The sequence below is a fragment of the Perissodus microlepis genome, chromosome 15, assembly GCF_051167445.1.
Source record: "Perissodus microlepis isolate ML-2025 ecotype Zambia chromosome 15, ASM5116744v1, whole genome shotgun sequence".
Taxonomy (NCBI): domain Eukaryota; kingdom Metazoa; phylum Chordata; class Actinopteri; order Cichliformes; family Cichlidae; genus Perissodus; species Perissodus microlepis.
In genome coordinates, this window is record NC_140475.1 from 14,642,010 (window position 1) to 14,657,794 (window position 15,785).

General features: G+C 42.2%; 1 protein-coding gene across 10 annotated transcripts in view; it reads right to left on the reverse strand.

The window, feature by feature from the left end:
- gphnb (gephyrin b) overlaps positions 1-15,785 on the reverse strand; it is a 111,619-nt gene that overhangs the window by 74,976 nt on the left and 20,858 nt on the right. For 9 of the 10 annotated variants that reach the window (XM_084953807.1, XM_084953808.1, XM_084953805.1 and 6 more), the window contains exon 2: positions 992-1,070. In XM_084953807.1, coding sequence (XP_084809933.1) covers positions 992-1,070 — 79 coding nt within the window. Of the gene's footprint in view, positions 1-991; positions 1,071-8,007; positions 8,159-15,785 lie in introns of those variants that run through there. The other variant, XM_084953810.1, reaches the window with a different exon arrangement.

Below are 15,785 nucleotides of genomic sequence, written 5' to 3' on the forward strand. Positions count from 1 at the left end.
CAAGCATGTCATGAATCCCTAATCACTTTCTGGCACCCTGTCGAGCGTGACGCACATGACATGGCATAGGGCTGCTCACACTCCCTCTTTGTGTCACACGGAGTTGACACATGAATTACACATCAGGCTCAAAATAAACATACCGTAAAGGACATGACAAGCATGGATCAGTCCAGGGTCCCACAACAGGGGGGTGGTGGGGCCTCGTGACACTCCGGTGATATTGAATAGTGCGAGACAGTGACAAGGGAGCAGGGTAGCTCCAGCAGGTCTACGGTCACATGAGAAATTGCTCGGATGTCTAGAGAAGCGTGTCTGAGGCTGGTGTTGGGGGTCACACTTTTTAGTGTTGTATTCGCAGGATGAGATGGCACTTCTATGTGTGATATTTGCAGGGGTATAAAAAGACTCTCAAATCACTAAATGGAAGAAATACAAGACAATAGTGTGCTTGAAATTTTACGGCTTTCCCTGACTGGCTCACGCAGAATTCTGACCTCAACCATTTTGAATCCCACCTTTAGGATGAACTTAAACTGTGAGCCCGGCCTAACCTCACTAATCCTCTTGTGACTGAATGAATGACTTTATTTAAGAAATAAATGATCCAAATGAGCACGGTGGAACTGGACACATTCACATCCCTTTTAACAACTGTTGATTTCCCCTCCTTCAACTTCTTTTGAGTAAATAATGACTTCTTGCGGCTACCAGGATTCATCCTTATAGATAAGAGAACTGCAAGCGCTTTTGTTGTTGCCATGCATGCTGGGAAATTCTCTTCATGAGGGGCAACACTGATGTTGAGCTGAAGAGATATTTTTAGCTTCTTAGTTACACTCCTGCACTAAAAGAAGGCGGCTTACACTCAAAGACGCACACATGCAGGAGACTGTGCATCACATTTGTGTGTGGTAGATTTAAAACAACTTTGATCTCTGTGTGTGTGTGTTTGTGTGTGTTCATTTGTCTAGAAAAGGGCAGTACTCACAGGGAGGGATCGTGGACGAGATCTTTGAGGTTGACCCCACTGCGGTCCTCTGCTAGGTTTCGAAAACAGCTGTCACTCACTGGATAGGCAGCGATAGAAAGAAGAAAAAATGCGGTTAGCTCCAAGTTCTAATGTTATATTACATGCATAGTCCAGGAAAAATATTTTTCTTTGCCATAAATGCAAGTAATTACAAGGGAAAAGCAAAAAAAAAACCTCAAGAATTTACGTTCATAAACCTTTTTATTCTTGTGTCTGCCTCCTAATGCAGTACACAAGAAAAATTACTATTTTTTACTCCTCTAATTTTCCAAACTGTGCCTACCTGTGAATCCACAGTGGGAAACTGAACTGATTACCAGATGAAGGAAAATAGTGAAATAAACCAAAACGATTCTCCTTGTGAACAGATGAAAAACACCAGAGGAGGAAAATCCAGGAAACATCCCTCCACACGCACCTTTAAATGGATCTCTGCTGTTTTTGTTTTCATTCTTACATTTCACACCTATGCCTTGGCAAACAGAGAATCTCCAGCACACAGGTTTCGTCCTGTCAAAAACGGGGACAACAGGATGCTGTTATTTGTTGCAGCCACACTTGTCAGCTGCGACTGTTATAAGGCAGGTGTTTCTGTATATCAGAATCATGTCTGGTGTAACTGCTATATTGTCGCCTGAACCCTGTCTTCCAACCCAAGCCATAGTGCAAATTAAAAAAACGGTCAGGGTGTGAGAAAAATACATAGTGACACCCTTCCAAACCCTTCATTGTGCAGGCTTTTTGATATCGGTGAGCCTATGGAAAGCCACACCTTCACGCAAACCCCCCTCGACTGCAGAGCAGGTGTGAGCCACATGAGTCATCGCGGTGATGATAGACAGATAGCGTGATGGATAGAGTAAGATGGGAGGAAGATGAATATGTGGAGAAAGAAAAATGAGTAATAAAGCAAAAGGAGACAGAAAGAGACATTTCAAGATAATGGAGAGAGGGATAAGGTGTTTTGTAATCCGATGGGTCAAACATGAGCAGACATGCACTCGCATCTGAAAATAGATCCAAAGCAAGTCAATGGAGGGGGTGATGGCGGTGGATTTAAGCCAAAAAACTTGATGCACTAGTCGTAGCCAACACTGGAAATGTCATGATGTTACTCCAATGAAAGTGCCATGATCCATGAACAAGAGCGGGTGGGGAGGGGGTGGGGGTGGGTGGGGGCGGAGGGATAGGGTAAGGACATGGGTGAAGCAAGAATGGTGCAAAAAATGGAATTGAGATGGCAAAGGGGAGGAATTCAAATGAAGAGAACGCAACAAAGCTGTATAAAGAAGATGGGAAAGTATGGCGTGATCTGAGTGCGGGCAATAAAAGATTGAGTTGGGGAAGAGAAAATGGGAAGATGTAGAAGATGAAAAAAAATTTTAAAGAGGGGGAAGGGCAATGGCGAAAAAAGCGATGCCGATGGGGCAGCGCTGTGGAGGTAAACAGAGGGAGCAGGACGTTGCTCTAGGCTCTGGCAAATAAATAGGAAAGTGCTGACATTTGCACACTGAGCCTACTCAGAAAGAGAGAAAGAAAGGCAGAAGCAAGAGAGACAGAAAGATTGTCGGAGAGGGGTGGTGGCGAAGCAAAAGAAAAAGTCTGAGGGAGGAGAGAAAAGGGGATGATAGCACATGGAATACACACCACCTTGGCTTTACAGGGGGACTGCTGCATAAGTGCAAGGATGTGTATGTGTGTATCAGGTTGAGCGTATGTATGTGTATAAGGACGAAACTTCGTTCAAGACTGCAGTATTCCTTACAAACACACTCTTGCACACGCGCACACACAGAGCCCTCCTCAGTCTTTCTCTCCCAGCTACCCCTTGATCTAAAAATAGCCGTTCCACTCTCCTACAAGAGGCAGCAACCATTCTGAACCAATCAACACGGTCTGTCAAAGGCATCGGCATCCACCACCCCTTAGTGTGTATGTGCGTGCGTCCATGTGCGCGTGCATGCATTTGTGCAACAAGGGGAACTCCTGACTGAGGGTAATAAAACTGCCCCTCCCTTCTGCACCGGTTAGAAATGGTGGAAAAGTGATCCCTCCTAGAAAACAATAGCTCGGAAAACAAAAAGAAAGCAAGAGGGAGAGAAAGGGGAACAAAACGAGGAGGGGAAAGGAGTGCGGGTGAGAGAGGGACAGGGAGATCTGGCTGCAGTTGAAACAGGCTTCAAAGGAATATTAATGTGATCCTGTGCAAGAGCTGAAGACAGGGGAAGAGAAGGGGGAAGAGGGAGGGTAGATGGGGAAGAGAGAGAGAGAAGGGAAGGGGAAAAAGGGGCGTGAGAATTTATGACATCGATATCTCCCATCCGTGTAGCTCCACCCATGCACCTTTCTCCAGGTGAATCTGCAGCTCAAGCCTTCACTGCCCGCCTGCATTCTACTCACACCTGATGCGGTGTAGTAGCCACCAGGGATTTAATCATCAGAGCAAACACATGCAGGGTTTTACTTCCAACTCTACAAGCACGACGATGATACCTGATCAGTGAGCAGCTGAGGAAGTGCAACTCTGTTCCCGGTGACAGTAAAGACGCAATGCAGTGACCTCTGTCCCACCCCAGAGGGTGCTATACCCCATGCTGCATACTGTACATACTGCAACCTAAAGGTCAATGCTTCTACATGGCTGGACATCCAGCAGGAGACAGACGGCTAAACCCCAGACAGACTATTTGACTGCTATTTTGTGGTCAGGCTCATATCTTATGAGAAAAGTTTCAGTTCTGAGCAAATGCATTTAGTTTTTATATTGGACATCAATGATAACAAGTGCAACCAAATATTTCCCTTGAACTGTCCTCTTCTTTTCAGTGTTATTTATATTGAGTCTAGGGATAAATGTTCATTTTTTTTTACATTGTTTTTCTACATTTGTCTGGGTCATATTATATTAAGAAAGGAGAACCACTAAGTAACTATTTACAAAGTTGGACCAATGTTATAGTGCATTGCTATTGAATTGTTTCAATGATTAAAAAATAAATAGTGAAAAACAAGTATTTTGAGTACTGATTTAACGTCCCTAAAAGTATTGCATTTATCCATACAGGTATCTCCGTTATCCTGATCAATTTTCTATATAATCTCCTTTTTTCTGGGGTGTCTGCCGGTATTGACTCTTATCATCTTATATTTGCCTGTGAATGTGTGTGAGTGCACAAGCTCGGATGTCCCCAGGCTAAAGTAGTGGGAGGGGAACAGGAGGCCTGTGCTTCAGAAGCATTACGCAGGGCAGCACCACTCACGCATGAGATCTAGATCACACCCTAACGCAAACACAGGCTCGTGCACATTCTTAAAGGGTAAACTGCTAGTGCACGGGAGAGCACAGGAGAGCACATCAAGAGTACAAAGAAAAGAGAACTGATCAGGAAGTGGAAAAAAATGTCATCATAGGACAAAAGTTTGATGCTATGTATCTTTGACCTTGGAATAATGGAGACAATGCCAATAAAACCTGTGGAAGAATGCCCGGTACAGTATAGATATCTTGCCTACACATCAATCTAGAAAACCAGAGGCAATCATTGGCTGACTGAGGTGTGTGTGGCCATCGAACATCTGGGCTGATACTTCCTTTCTGTGATGGATTGTACTTGGATGCAGAGTCCATTTAAAAAAAAAAAGCAAATAAAAAGTTAAAGAATTAAATAATAGCTAGTGGTTTTGAGATGTCATTCATAAGTCTTTTTTCTTCTTTTGTTCTTCCTATTGACTGTTTGCTTTCTTGCAACTAATGTCTTCCCTACCGTGACCAGTCTTTAGTACTAAGACTACAACATGGACTACAAGAGCAAATGGAAACTTTTTAGTTTTTTAGAAAGCACCCTATCTCATTTCCAAGAGGCTTCCCTTCTAGAGGTTACATGACAGAGCTGTGTTACCAGGTAGATGAACTCGTTCTGTAATGTCGGTCATTTGTTTGGAAAGGATCCTGCAAGAAACCTTGCTGACTGTTCTTGTTCTTATATTTCAGAGGGTTAGAAACTTTCAGCTGGACTAAGACTGTGGGGTCGAAATAATATACATTGCTTATTTGTTAAGGAGTGACAAAAACTATGTCATTTACAAAAAATGCTCATTTTTGTTTATGTTAATAATAAGTTATGCCTCAGTAAAAGGTGTCTTTTCATTGCCATCTGCTGTATGTAGTGGTGACGATTATGGTAAACATCTGTACGCACATTAATATAACTGAAAATAAAATCACATCAAAACTGCAAATCCTGATCTTCGATTTGAGCAAGTCCCACACACACACAAAACAAAACATGACAAGATTTGTCACATCAGTGAAGTTATTCCAGACAATCTAAGTACTGCTGCTGTGCAAAAACTTATTTAACGGTAAAACTATGACTGTGCGTTACAAATCACCTATCTGAGGTGGAGAAAAGTGCAGACTGCGATGTACCATTAGACCTTCTTCTCGAGTTATTGTGTTCACGAGATTTTCAGAAAACTTGACCTCTGACCTTGAGGTTGAGGTCACTGAGTTTCGAACTCGTCAGAGATGTGGTATCAGTTTGAACCTCCTACGCTGCCTCCTTCTCGAGTTATCGCATTCATAAAATTATGTGTCCACTCCGCCTGCCCGCCATTTGCCATTCTTGATGATGTCACAAGATGATGCAAAAGACTTATGCATAAGCAAACATGCAAAACAACAGACAAAACATCTGAATTGTTGTTTTCAAGTTGTGAGTAGGATCTCCAAATATTGCACTGCATTAATTAGTTATAGTCTATTCTTTGATTAGTATAAACCTGAAGTGATAAGAGGCTGTAGCTCAGGTGATCGAGTGGATCATCTACCAATCAGAAGGTCGATGGACTGATCCCTGACTGAGTGAATGTTACTAAGCACTAACAAAGCATAGATAAAAGGTAAGAAGGGGAATGAGAAGTAAAAAAGTGCTTCATGTGTTAAATAGCACTATATAAGTATCAGTCCATAACCGACTTAGAATTAGTTTATTTTGGTTTATAACTCTGACTCAGCTGCAGCCTCAAAAATAAAACTATGCTATTAGTGATGGTGAAACGGACAATGAAGTCAGCAAACAGACCAGGTTAGGTGTCTCTGTGATATAGGTAATGCTAGCATGCAACTAGGCAGGAAGCGTCTGTAAAAGAGTAAGTTGCTTGACTAGCTAGCTGTCTGTGTGCTGTCAGTCTGTTAGCCGCTAGCAGAGACTGCTGCTTCATAAACCGCTAGCCTGTTCCACTTAATCATTTCCAGGACATAAAACAGTCAACTCTCATCATCTCCCTGGGATTCCACACTAATGGGGTTTTCTCTTATAACAGGTCCTTGCACACCCATCACATAGCTTACACACACAGTGTGCCGGTGTATAGATGTGTTTAGATGCCTATTAAATGTTGCACTCTACTTTCAAGGTGTAAGAACACACCTATACACTGACACGCACAACCTCGGAGGCTCTTATATGGATCAGCAACGGGGCTTAGCTAGATTACAAATCAGTGCAGAGCAGAATGGATAAAGTTTGCTTCCAGTCCCATTGTGACACTTCCGCCATGAGTAAGACTATATACCCTGCTGCTTTGAAAGAAGGACACAGAAATCCAGCTGGCTATAAGTTGCTCAATACATCTGTACATGTGAAAAAAATCTGCAATTTCACTAGCGCTGGGATAGTAGGGTATCGTCTCATTTTCTCAGCAGCCCACTTGGCACCTCTATTGTTTCTTCTTCTTTATCTCCTCACAGCAGTGCAAGTGGCCCTCCAGCCCCGGAGAAGCTGCTCTGGGGGGTCAAACACTGGATTGGGCTGACATCTACCGGTGGGAGGGACAACACCTCTGCACACCAATAAGCCTCTACCAAAGTGATATCACTACCTCTTGTCATCTATTTTACTGGCTTGTTCTCCATCAAATGGAAACACTGGGCCCCAGGCCTTGGATTAAATGGTCTTAATGATGAATAGAGGTTTGGATCCGCCTCCAGATTGTAACGGGGTGGGGTAGACATCTGACTAGGGGGCTTTCAGTACTACAACCCCTTTCTTAGCCAGGAGAGGAGAGGAGCAATGGCGCACAAATACCAGCATCTTCATTCCATGGCAGGGTAAATTTCCAAATTAATAAAAGCTTCACGGTGCTGGGTAAAATATAGTAACAGCAATAACGGCAGATAACCTAATCTAATATAAGCCCACTGTATCTTAGCAACCTTGTTAATTCTGTGAGGAGCAGTGGGGTAAGCAGCAGAAGCACAGCATCCATCATCAAAGACACACCCAGCAGCAACACACACACGCACACACACCTATTACTCAAACTCCCAAATCCACGACATCATGCAGATGCACATGCTATCTTGCCATTACCTGCTATCTCAATCACACGTGCTAAAGATCAAGGCATACACATGTGCAAGAGTACGCGTATAGTCACATGCACACAGAACCTCAGGCTTACTGTAAGCAGTCGGGAGAATGGAGGGGGTGTGGAGCGGAACAATGGGATCCTAATCGTCGGGCTGCATTTCAAAGCCTCTCCCCTCTACAACACTGTTTCTAGATAAGATTTGAAAATGCTATTTATATCCATGGGGAAAGGAGCCAACCAGCAGCTTGATTTTCATTTATTTGAAGTCAGATCTAAATTGGGGTGGAGTTACATAATGCAACTAGTGCGACACTCCACCTGCTACTACTGAGCCAGCCGCTGAAGAAAACTACAGAGGGAAACAACTCAAAAAGGCACTGGGCCCACGCTAGTACTGTGGCTAATAATTAATCCATTGGCTTAATAACCACTGCTTACTATAACCAAAGGAGCCTGGCTCATCCGTGTGGGCATAGCAATGGGCTGATTTGCATCTCAAATCCAAACCTACTACAAAGTGGCCCGGCCAAAATCCGGCAGCCGTGTCGCGCCAAGGACAAAACAACACAGCACAGCATGGCCCAGTCCCCCCTACGCACCAGATGTGCAGAGAAAGAAGGATGGAGAGAGGAAGACAGTTCTGTTCTTCACAGCTGTGTCCCAGGCATGCAGGGAGGGACCATTCCCAGCCCGGCTCATGCAACTCTCCCCCTGCCTGCCTCCCTGGAGATGAGGCAGCTCCATCCCAGCCTGAGTAAAAAAAAAAAAAAGGAGGAGGAGAGGTGGTAGGATGGACATGTGGAGTTGAGGGAGGGTAAATTGGAGCCCAACCCTGAGAGGATTAACAGAGCAATTCACACTGGATAAAAAAGAAGGTGAACACAGAAAAGAAGACAGATGGGAGCAGCAGTGGGAGTACTCTGAAAACAAAGAGGGAGGACAGAAAAAGGAAGGAGAGGAAAGGGAGTTGTACGGTAAAATGGGAAGACGGGGAAAAGACTGGTAATGGGAGTGTGTGAGAAGAGAGATGCAGCGGAATAAATAAAACACATGCAGATGAATAGGACATATAAAGGTACAAGAAAAGAAGAAGGAAAATGGGGGAAGAGAACCCCGAGTGCCCCCAGATACGCCCGACTATCTATAGTTTCAGTCTCTCTTTAGCCTCACAATTTATTCCGTTCTTCTGCCTAAATAGGCAAAGACTGTGGGGAATATTCATAACTTGAAAGCCAAGAGTCAGAGTCAGTATATAATTGTTCTTTGAACATGACAGAATGACATTTGATCACGAGACTCAACATCAACACTTAAATGTTTTTTCTAATTTTTCCTTATCAAATTGTCAAAAAGGTTTGGGGGAGTCCTTAAAAAAACCCTGGCATCTGCCTGATCAAGGAAAAGAAAACTACTGCATTGGCTCCATTTTTCCTGTGCTCAGGAATTGTTTATTGATAGCTTGGGTATGAGGTAATAACTGTTGGGTGGGTTCTTTGTTTAGTGTTATATGTGTGGACAGCATGTACAGTGGTGTGAAAAATTGTTTTCCCCCTTCCTGATTTCCAAGTGTCTGGAAAGGGTTACAAAGACATTTCTAAGGCTTTGGGACTTGAACCACGGTGAGAGCCATTATGCACAAATGGAGAAAATTTGGAACAGTGGCGAACCGTCCCAGGAGTGAACGGCCGACCAAAATTACTCGAAGAAGAAGACAACGACTACTCATCCAGGAGGTCACAAAAGAACCCAGAACAATATTAAAGAACCGCAGGCGTCTCATTTAAGGTCAGAGTTCATGATTCAACAATAAGAAAACGACTAAATGGCATCCATGTTCGAGTTCAAGGAGAAAACCACTGCTGACCAAAAAGAACACAAAGGTTTGTCTCACATTTGCCAAAAAACATCTTGATGATCCCCAAGACATCTGGGAAAATAATCTGTGGATTGATGAAAGAAAAGCGAAACTTTTTGGAAAGTTTAAGTTTCACTGCGTCTGCCGTAAAACTAACACAGCATTTCGGAGAAGGAACACCATACAAATAGTAAAATATGGTGGGGGTAGCGTGATGGTCTGGGATTATTTTTCTACCTCAGAACCTGGAAGATTTGCTGTGATAAATGGAACCAACCGGCTGTATACCAAAACAATCCAGAAGGAGGATGTCCGGCCATCTGTTTGTGACTTCAAGCTGAAGTGCACTTGGGTTGTGCAGCAGGACAATGATCCAAAGCATACCAGCTAGTCTACCTCTGAATGGCTTAAGAAAAACAAAATGAAGACTTTGGAGTGACCTAGTCAAAGTCCTGGCCTGTATCCGAATGTAATGCTGGGGGATGACTTTTTTAAAAAAGTGAGTAGTTATGGTCGAAGTAAATGTTCTTTGTAGACAAGTTTTGAGGTCCATGCTTGTATGACCAAGTAGTTCACACATATTACAATTAAGGATCGCTGGTGGTTTTTTTTAGTTTGGTTGTTAGTGAACGGTGAGCTCTCTATTTGTGAATTGTATCAGCTCCTTTGCAAACTCCTTAACATCTTTTTCCTCACTCCCCTCAGGCACACAATATATTCTCAAATTATTGCCTCTCAGTCTATTCTGCAGGTCTTCACATCTAGCTGTTAGGTTCATATCTAGGCGCAGCAGATATCTTATTGCTCTCTCTTTTCCCATTCTCTTCTGCGGCATATGATATTCCACCTCTGTAGTTCTTTTTCTATTTTTACATTTCAGCTTTTAGTTTCGCCATAAATGCTTCTGGCTTTGCAAGGTTGTGTTAGCATTGTTTTAGTATACTTGACTATGTGTGTTAGCACTTGCCGTGTCATTGCCAGGTTGATTTTGTTTCATTCCTTTACTTCACGTTTAACTGTTTACTTGAGCCTCTGCCTCTAGAGGCTGGTGCCATTGTAAAAATACTTTATATAGCTGAGATTTCAGAGATTTGTTAGGATATTAAATATTCAAATGGACCAAGCTCTGCTTTTAAAGCTGGATTTACTAAACAGGGCAAAACAAGGCTTGTGAGGGCAAACCCCAAATGGGTTAGTTTTGCGGTGATCTACAAAGGTTTTGCTGTTTTATGCATATGTCATGCCCAATCTGCCAGCTGCGGGTAATTACTAACAGGACAGACTTGTTCACTGTAATCAGAAAAGCATTTAAATATAGGTCACACGTACACGTTAAAAGTAGGCCTATGTGGCAGTCTGCCTGACAGAGTCATTATAATGGAAACAAGCTTCATTAATTGACAGGTTCCAATGTAGAACTGTAAACTGCAACAATATTTTTGACACAGCGTTATGCAGCATTCATGTATTAAGACAACTTACAACAGCGGTCCCCAACCTTTTTTGCGCGACGGACCGGTTCATGCCCGACAATATTTTCACGGACCGGCCTTTAAGGTGTCGCAGATAAATACAACAAAATAAAACTAGTACCGGTACCGAAAAAAAGAAGATTTATTCATAACACACGTGAAAAGACCAAGGAAAACCGAGTTAACGATGAAAATGATAACAAAATAACGCTGAAAACCGATAAAAACCCTGAAAACCATACATTTCACACCTGAGCCTCAACTCTCGCGGCCCGGTACCAAACGACTCACGGACCGGTACCGGTCCGAGGCCCGGGGGTTGGGGACCGCTGACTTACAACACTTGAAGGGATAAAATGAACCAGAAATGTTTGATTGACAAACGTTTATTTCTATACTTTGCAACTGGTGGACAGTACCAGCACAATTTATCTATGCTATCTATCAATGTTAATTAAAAAGATAAACAAATAAATAAACGGATTAGCAGATTTCATGGTGAGTCTTGTGCAGGTTTGTCCATCTGTGATCTATCCCTCACGTGCTGTCAAAGTGCATGCAGCTGAATTTGTGTAGATCTACGACTAAAAACAGCCATATTCGATCATAGCTACGAAATCAGAGTGAAAACTGTTTGCACTGTCTGTGGTTCAGTTTAAGTTTACAAGTTGAATTAATATTTCACTGTTTAAGTGTAATAAAACTTTATTAAGGGAAAAATGTGTTTAGTTTGTTAACGGACCAAAAACAAAAAGCACCTTCAAACTATCAAACCATCTAAAACATCAAAATGAAAAAATAGACCGCTTTTTAAGACTTCCTGTGCCTGATATCAAACCGGGGCCTGAGTATATTCAGGATAGGGTCCAAAGACGACATCGTCCTCGCTCTGTTCTCTCTGTTTTTCAGGCATTTAGCTTTGAACCTCATGAAATTCCTGCCACAGAAGCCACAGTATTCTGAAAAGGACCAACACCAAAAATGAAAGAGTTGGAAGGATTTTGTTGTTGCTAGTATAAGCTGACTCCCTTTGGGTGAAGGTTCGAGGTCACCTCTGAATTCACTAAACAAATTTTGAATTAGGTGGCTATATAATCTATACTTTTTTTTTAATCCAAGAGGCTCAGTTGCAAAAACGCAACATCCCGGCCTCTTACACACAATCTTCTCAGTGTCTTTGTAGATACTGACAGCAATTTGTTTTACGCCAAAAAACCTTAGTAAATCTGGCTCCTACCTTTATCAATGCGTTTTTAGTAGTTTCAGTGTTAGAGGGCAAATGTCAGAGGCAAGATTTAGGAAGATTTAGGAAAATCAGCACTGGTATTACAATAAAACACAGAACTTGTTGAAATAAAATTGACTCTCATCCAGTCTTAAAAATTACCGCCTTCAAAGGCTCATCAGGCAAGTTTTCTAATAAAAAGTTACCATACTAATAAATACTAAAACTAAGGATATTTCCTCTCTCCTTTTGATTTGATTTTAGTTACTTTTTTTAAAGTTCACAAAATCATTTCAGTTACTTTTACTGTTTGTGAAAAGTTTTCATTTGTATTTTAGTAAACTATAATTTTTTTCACATCTAGTTTTACAGTGAAACCTTTGAGAGTGCACTGCAAAAGGAAACCTAGATTCTTTCCAGCGGTTTCTTTAAAGAAGCCTATGTGAAAATGACTGAGCTTCTCACTTTATTTAATACCAGAGTAAACATCTTAATGAGTTTATGGTGTCAATTGCTAGCTTGAAGTCTTCTTTAATGCATTGTGATGTTCATTATGCACATTTTGGTCCCATTTAGAGAAAAACAGGTGATTAAAAAGGAAAGTATGCATTAGAGTGTGGCAACATTGTCATTTACAGTGTTCCCTGCTTCTTATCCATATTCATAATTTGCTTGTGTGCATTCATCTCCAAATGCCCAACTCAACACTTCAATGCTTGATACAAAACCCGTCCAAAAACAGCGTCCACGTTAATGCAGTTTATGGTTACTCTACAACACTACCTACAATCAATACCGAATGACAAAAGTACCAGCAGTCAAAGCAGGTGGTGTGAGGCAGTGCATTGCAAACTACCCACCATCAGAGCTGCCACAGTCATCCAAATGTTAGTCCCACCACAGGTGAGCTCCTTGCAGTCACTCTGCATCACACTTACTTGAACTTCTCTTTATGATCCAAATATTACTAAAAACCTGCAGCCACCTGCAGCTCTCCACAAAGGCCTCAGGTACTAATGTTTTATTAACATAGCCATAAATATTGAAAAGACACTTACTAATGAAGCTGCGTAGAAAAGTTCCAGAGACAATTTACAGCAGCAAGGAGTACGGGGGCCTTGATTATGTCACCCTTCTTTCTCTTTCGTTGTCCTTCATCTTATTTCCCACACCATGGCTGGAATGCCCCTGCAGCTCACCCTCCACCCACCCACACACACACTTACCCCTCAGCAGCCTCCATCTTCTTCCCCCATCTATGTTTTTCTTGTTCAATGAAATCAATGGATTGGAGGGGCTTGACAATCTGCCACACCCCTTGCAAATATTAATCATAAACCACAGGCTCTGCGTATAATGAGGCTTGTTTCTAATGACAACAGGCGTGATGAATGTGTCTGTGGCTCGGCGTTGCATTACAATATAGCCAGTCAGGAGTGCGTGCGCGTGTGTGCATGTAGTAAGAAGGTTGGGCGAGAGTGTGGCTGTTGGGGGATGAGGTATCACAGCTTTTCCCCCATGTAGCATGACATTTCGATGGCAGAGGGCCCACGGCAAGCCAGCTCTCTGTGGCATTTCCAACAGCTGTTTATGCACACATACACACAAGCTAAATGTTCACTGGGCATTTTATAAACACGAGTGCTAGTATGTAGAATGCACGAGAGCAAGCATTCACACATTCATTTTACTATAGGCCTATTTTACTATAGGCCTATTACTATTACTACTATTACTATTACTATTACTATATGCCATTTGAAGTATAGGTGAGGGCAAAAAAGAAATCAGTAATTTTCACATTGGATGTACACAAGTCACAGGGGTTCAAGCAGGGAAACACACTATCTATAGTAGCTGACAAGAAATTAAAAAATAAAGTATGTATACAGTGAATTCTATTTTGCCACCAACGCTATTTCGCAATGTGGGTAATTTGGGTTTTTGTCTACCTAGTATGACACACGCCCACATCCACTAAATGTAATTTTCTCAGTCTCTCACTGCAGAAGAACGTTTTTGAGGTTCTGATTCCAAATTTTTTTAACTTCCTCCTGAAAAATGATTAGATTTAGTTTTTAATGTTCACAAGTAAGAAAGGCTGGCTCCAATTTTTATTTTATTTTTTTTACAATTTCCAGCTTAACAGCATTAAAAAACTTACAGCTTGGTACACACATGGTTTTGTTTTCTATGGATGAGTTTTCCCTTCATGTCATCTACACCGTGGGTGATTTTTTGCTTTTCATAACGCATCCATTTGGATACTGTAAAGTTAGCGGACATAGCTTGCTCCATTGCTCCAAAAGCTGCCAAACAGAACAAATAATATGACTTGCTGTGCAATACAGGGAGTGCAGAATTATTAGGCAAATGAGTATTTTGTCCACATCATCCTCTTCATGCATGTTGTCTTACTCCAAGCTGTATAGGCTCGAAAGCCTACTACCAATTAAGCATATTAGGTGATGTGCATCTCTGTAATGAGAAGGGGTGTGGTCTAATGACATCAACACCCTATATCAGGTGTGCATAATTATTAGGCAACTTCCTTTCCTTTGGCAAAATGGGTCAAAAGAAGGACTTGACAGGCTCAGAAAAGTCAAAAATAGTGAGATATCTTGCAGAGGGATGCAGCAGTCTCAAAATTGCAAAGCCTCTGAAGCGTCATCATCGAACAATCAAGCGTTTCATTCAAAATAGTCAACAGGGTCGCAAGAAGCGTGTGGAAAAACCAAGGCGCAAAATAACTGCCCATGAACTGAGAAAAGTCAAGCGTGCAGCTGCCAACATGCCACTTGCCACCAGTTTGGCCATATTTCAGAGCTGCAACATCACTGGAGTGCCCAAAAGCACAAGGTGTGCAATACTCAGAGACATGGCCAAGGTAAGAAAGGCTGAAAGACGACCACCACTGAACAAGACACACAAGCTGAAACGTCAAGACTGGGCCAAGAAATATCTCAAGACTGATTTTTCTAAGGTTTTATGGACTGATGAAATGAGAGTGAGTGTTGATGGGCCAGATGGATGGGCCCGTGGCTGGATTGGTAAAGGGCAGAGAGCTCCAGTCCGACTCAGACGCCAGCAAGGTGGAGGTGGAGTACTGGTTTGGGCTGGTATCATCAAAGATGAGCTTGTGGGGCCTTTTGGCGTTGAGGATGGAGTCAAGCTCAACTCCCAGTCCTACTGCCAGTTTCTGGAAGACACCTTCTTCAAGCAGTGGTACAGGAAGAAGTCTGCATCCTTCAAGAAAAACATGATTTTCATGCAGGACAATGCTCCATCACACGCGTCCAAGTACTCCACAGCGTGGCTGGCAAGAAAGGGTATAAAAGAAGAAAAACTAATGACATGGCCTCCTTGTTCACCTGATCTGAACCCCATTGAGAACCTGTGGTCCATCATCAAATGTGAGATTTACAAGGAGGGAAAACAGTACACCTCTCTGAACAGTGTCTGGGAGGCTGTGGTTGCTGCTGCACCCAATGTTGATGGTGAACAGATCAAAACACTGACAGAATCCATGGATGGCAGGCTTTTGAGTGTCCTTGCAAAGAAAGGTGGCTATATTGGTCGCTGATTTGTTTTTGTTTTGTTTTTGAATGTCAGAAATGTATATTTGTGAATGTGGAGATGTTATATTGGTTTCACTGGTAAAAATAAATAATTGAAATGGGTATATATTTGTTTTTTGTTAAGTTGCCTAATAATTATGCACAGTAATAGTCACCTGCACACACAGATATCCCCCTAAAATAGCTAAAACTAAAAACAAACTAAAAACTACTTCCAAAAACATTCAGCTTTGATATTAATGAGTTT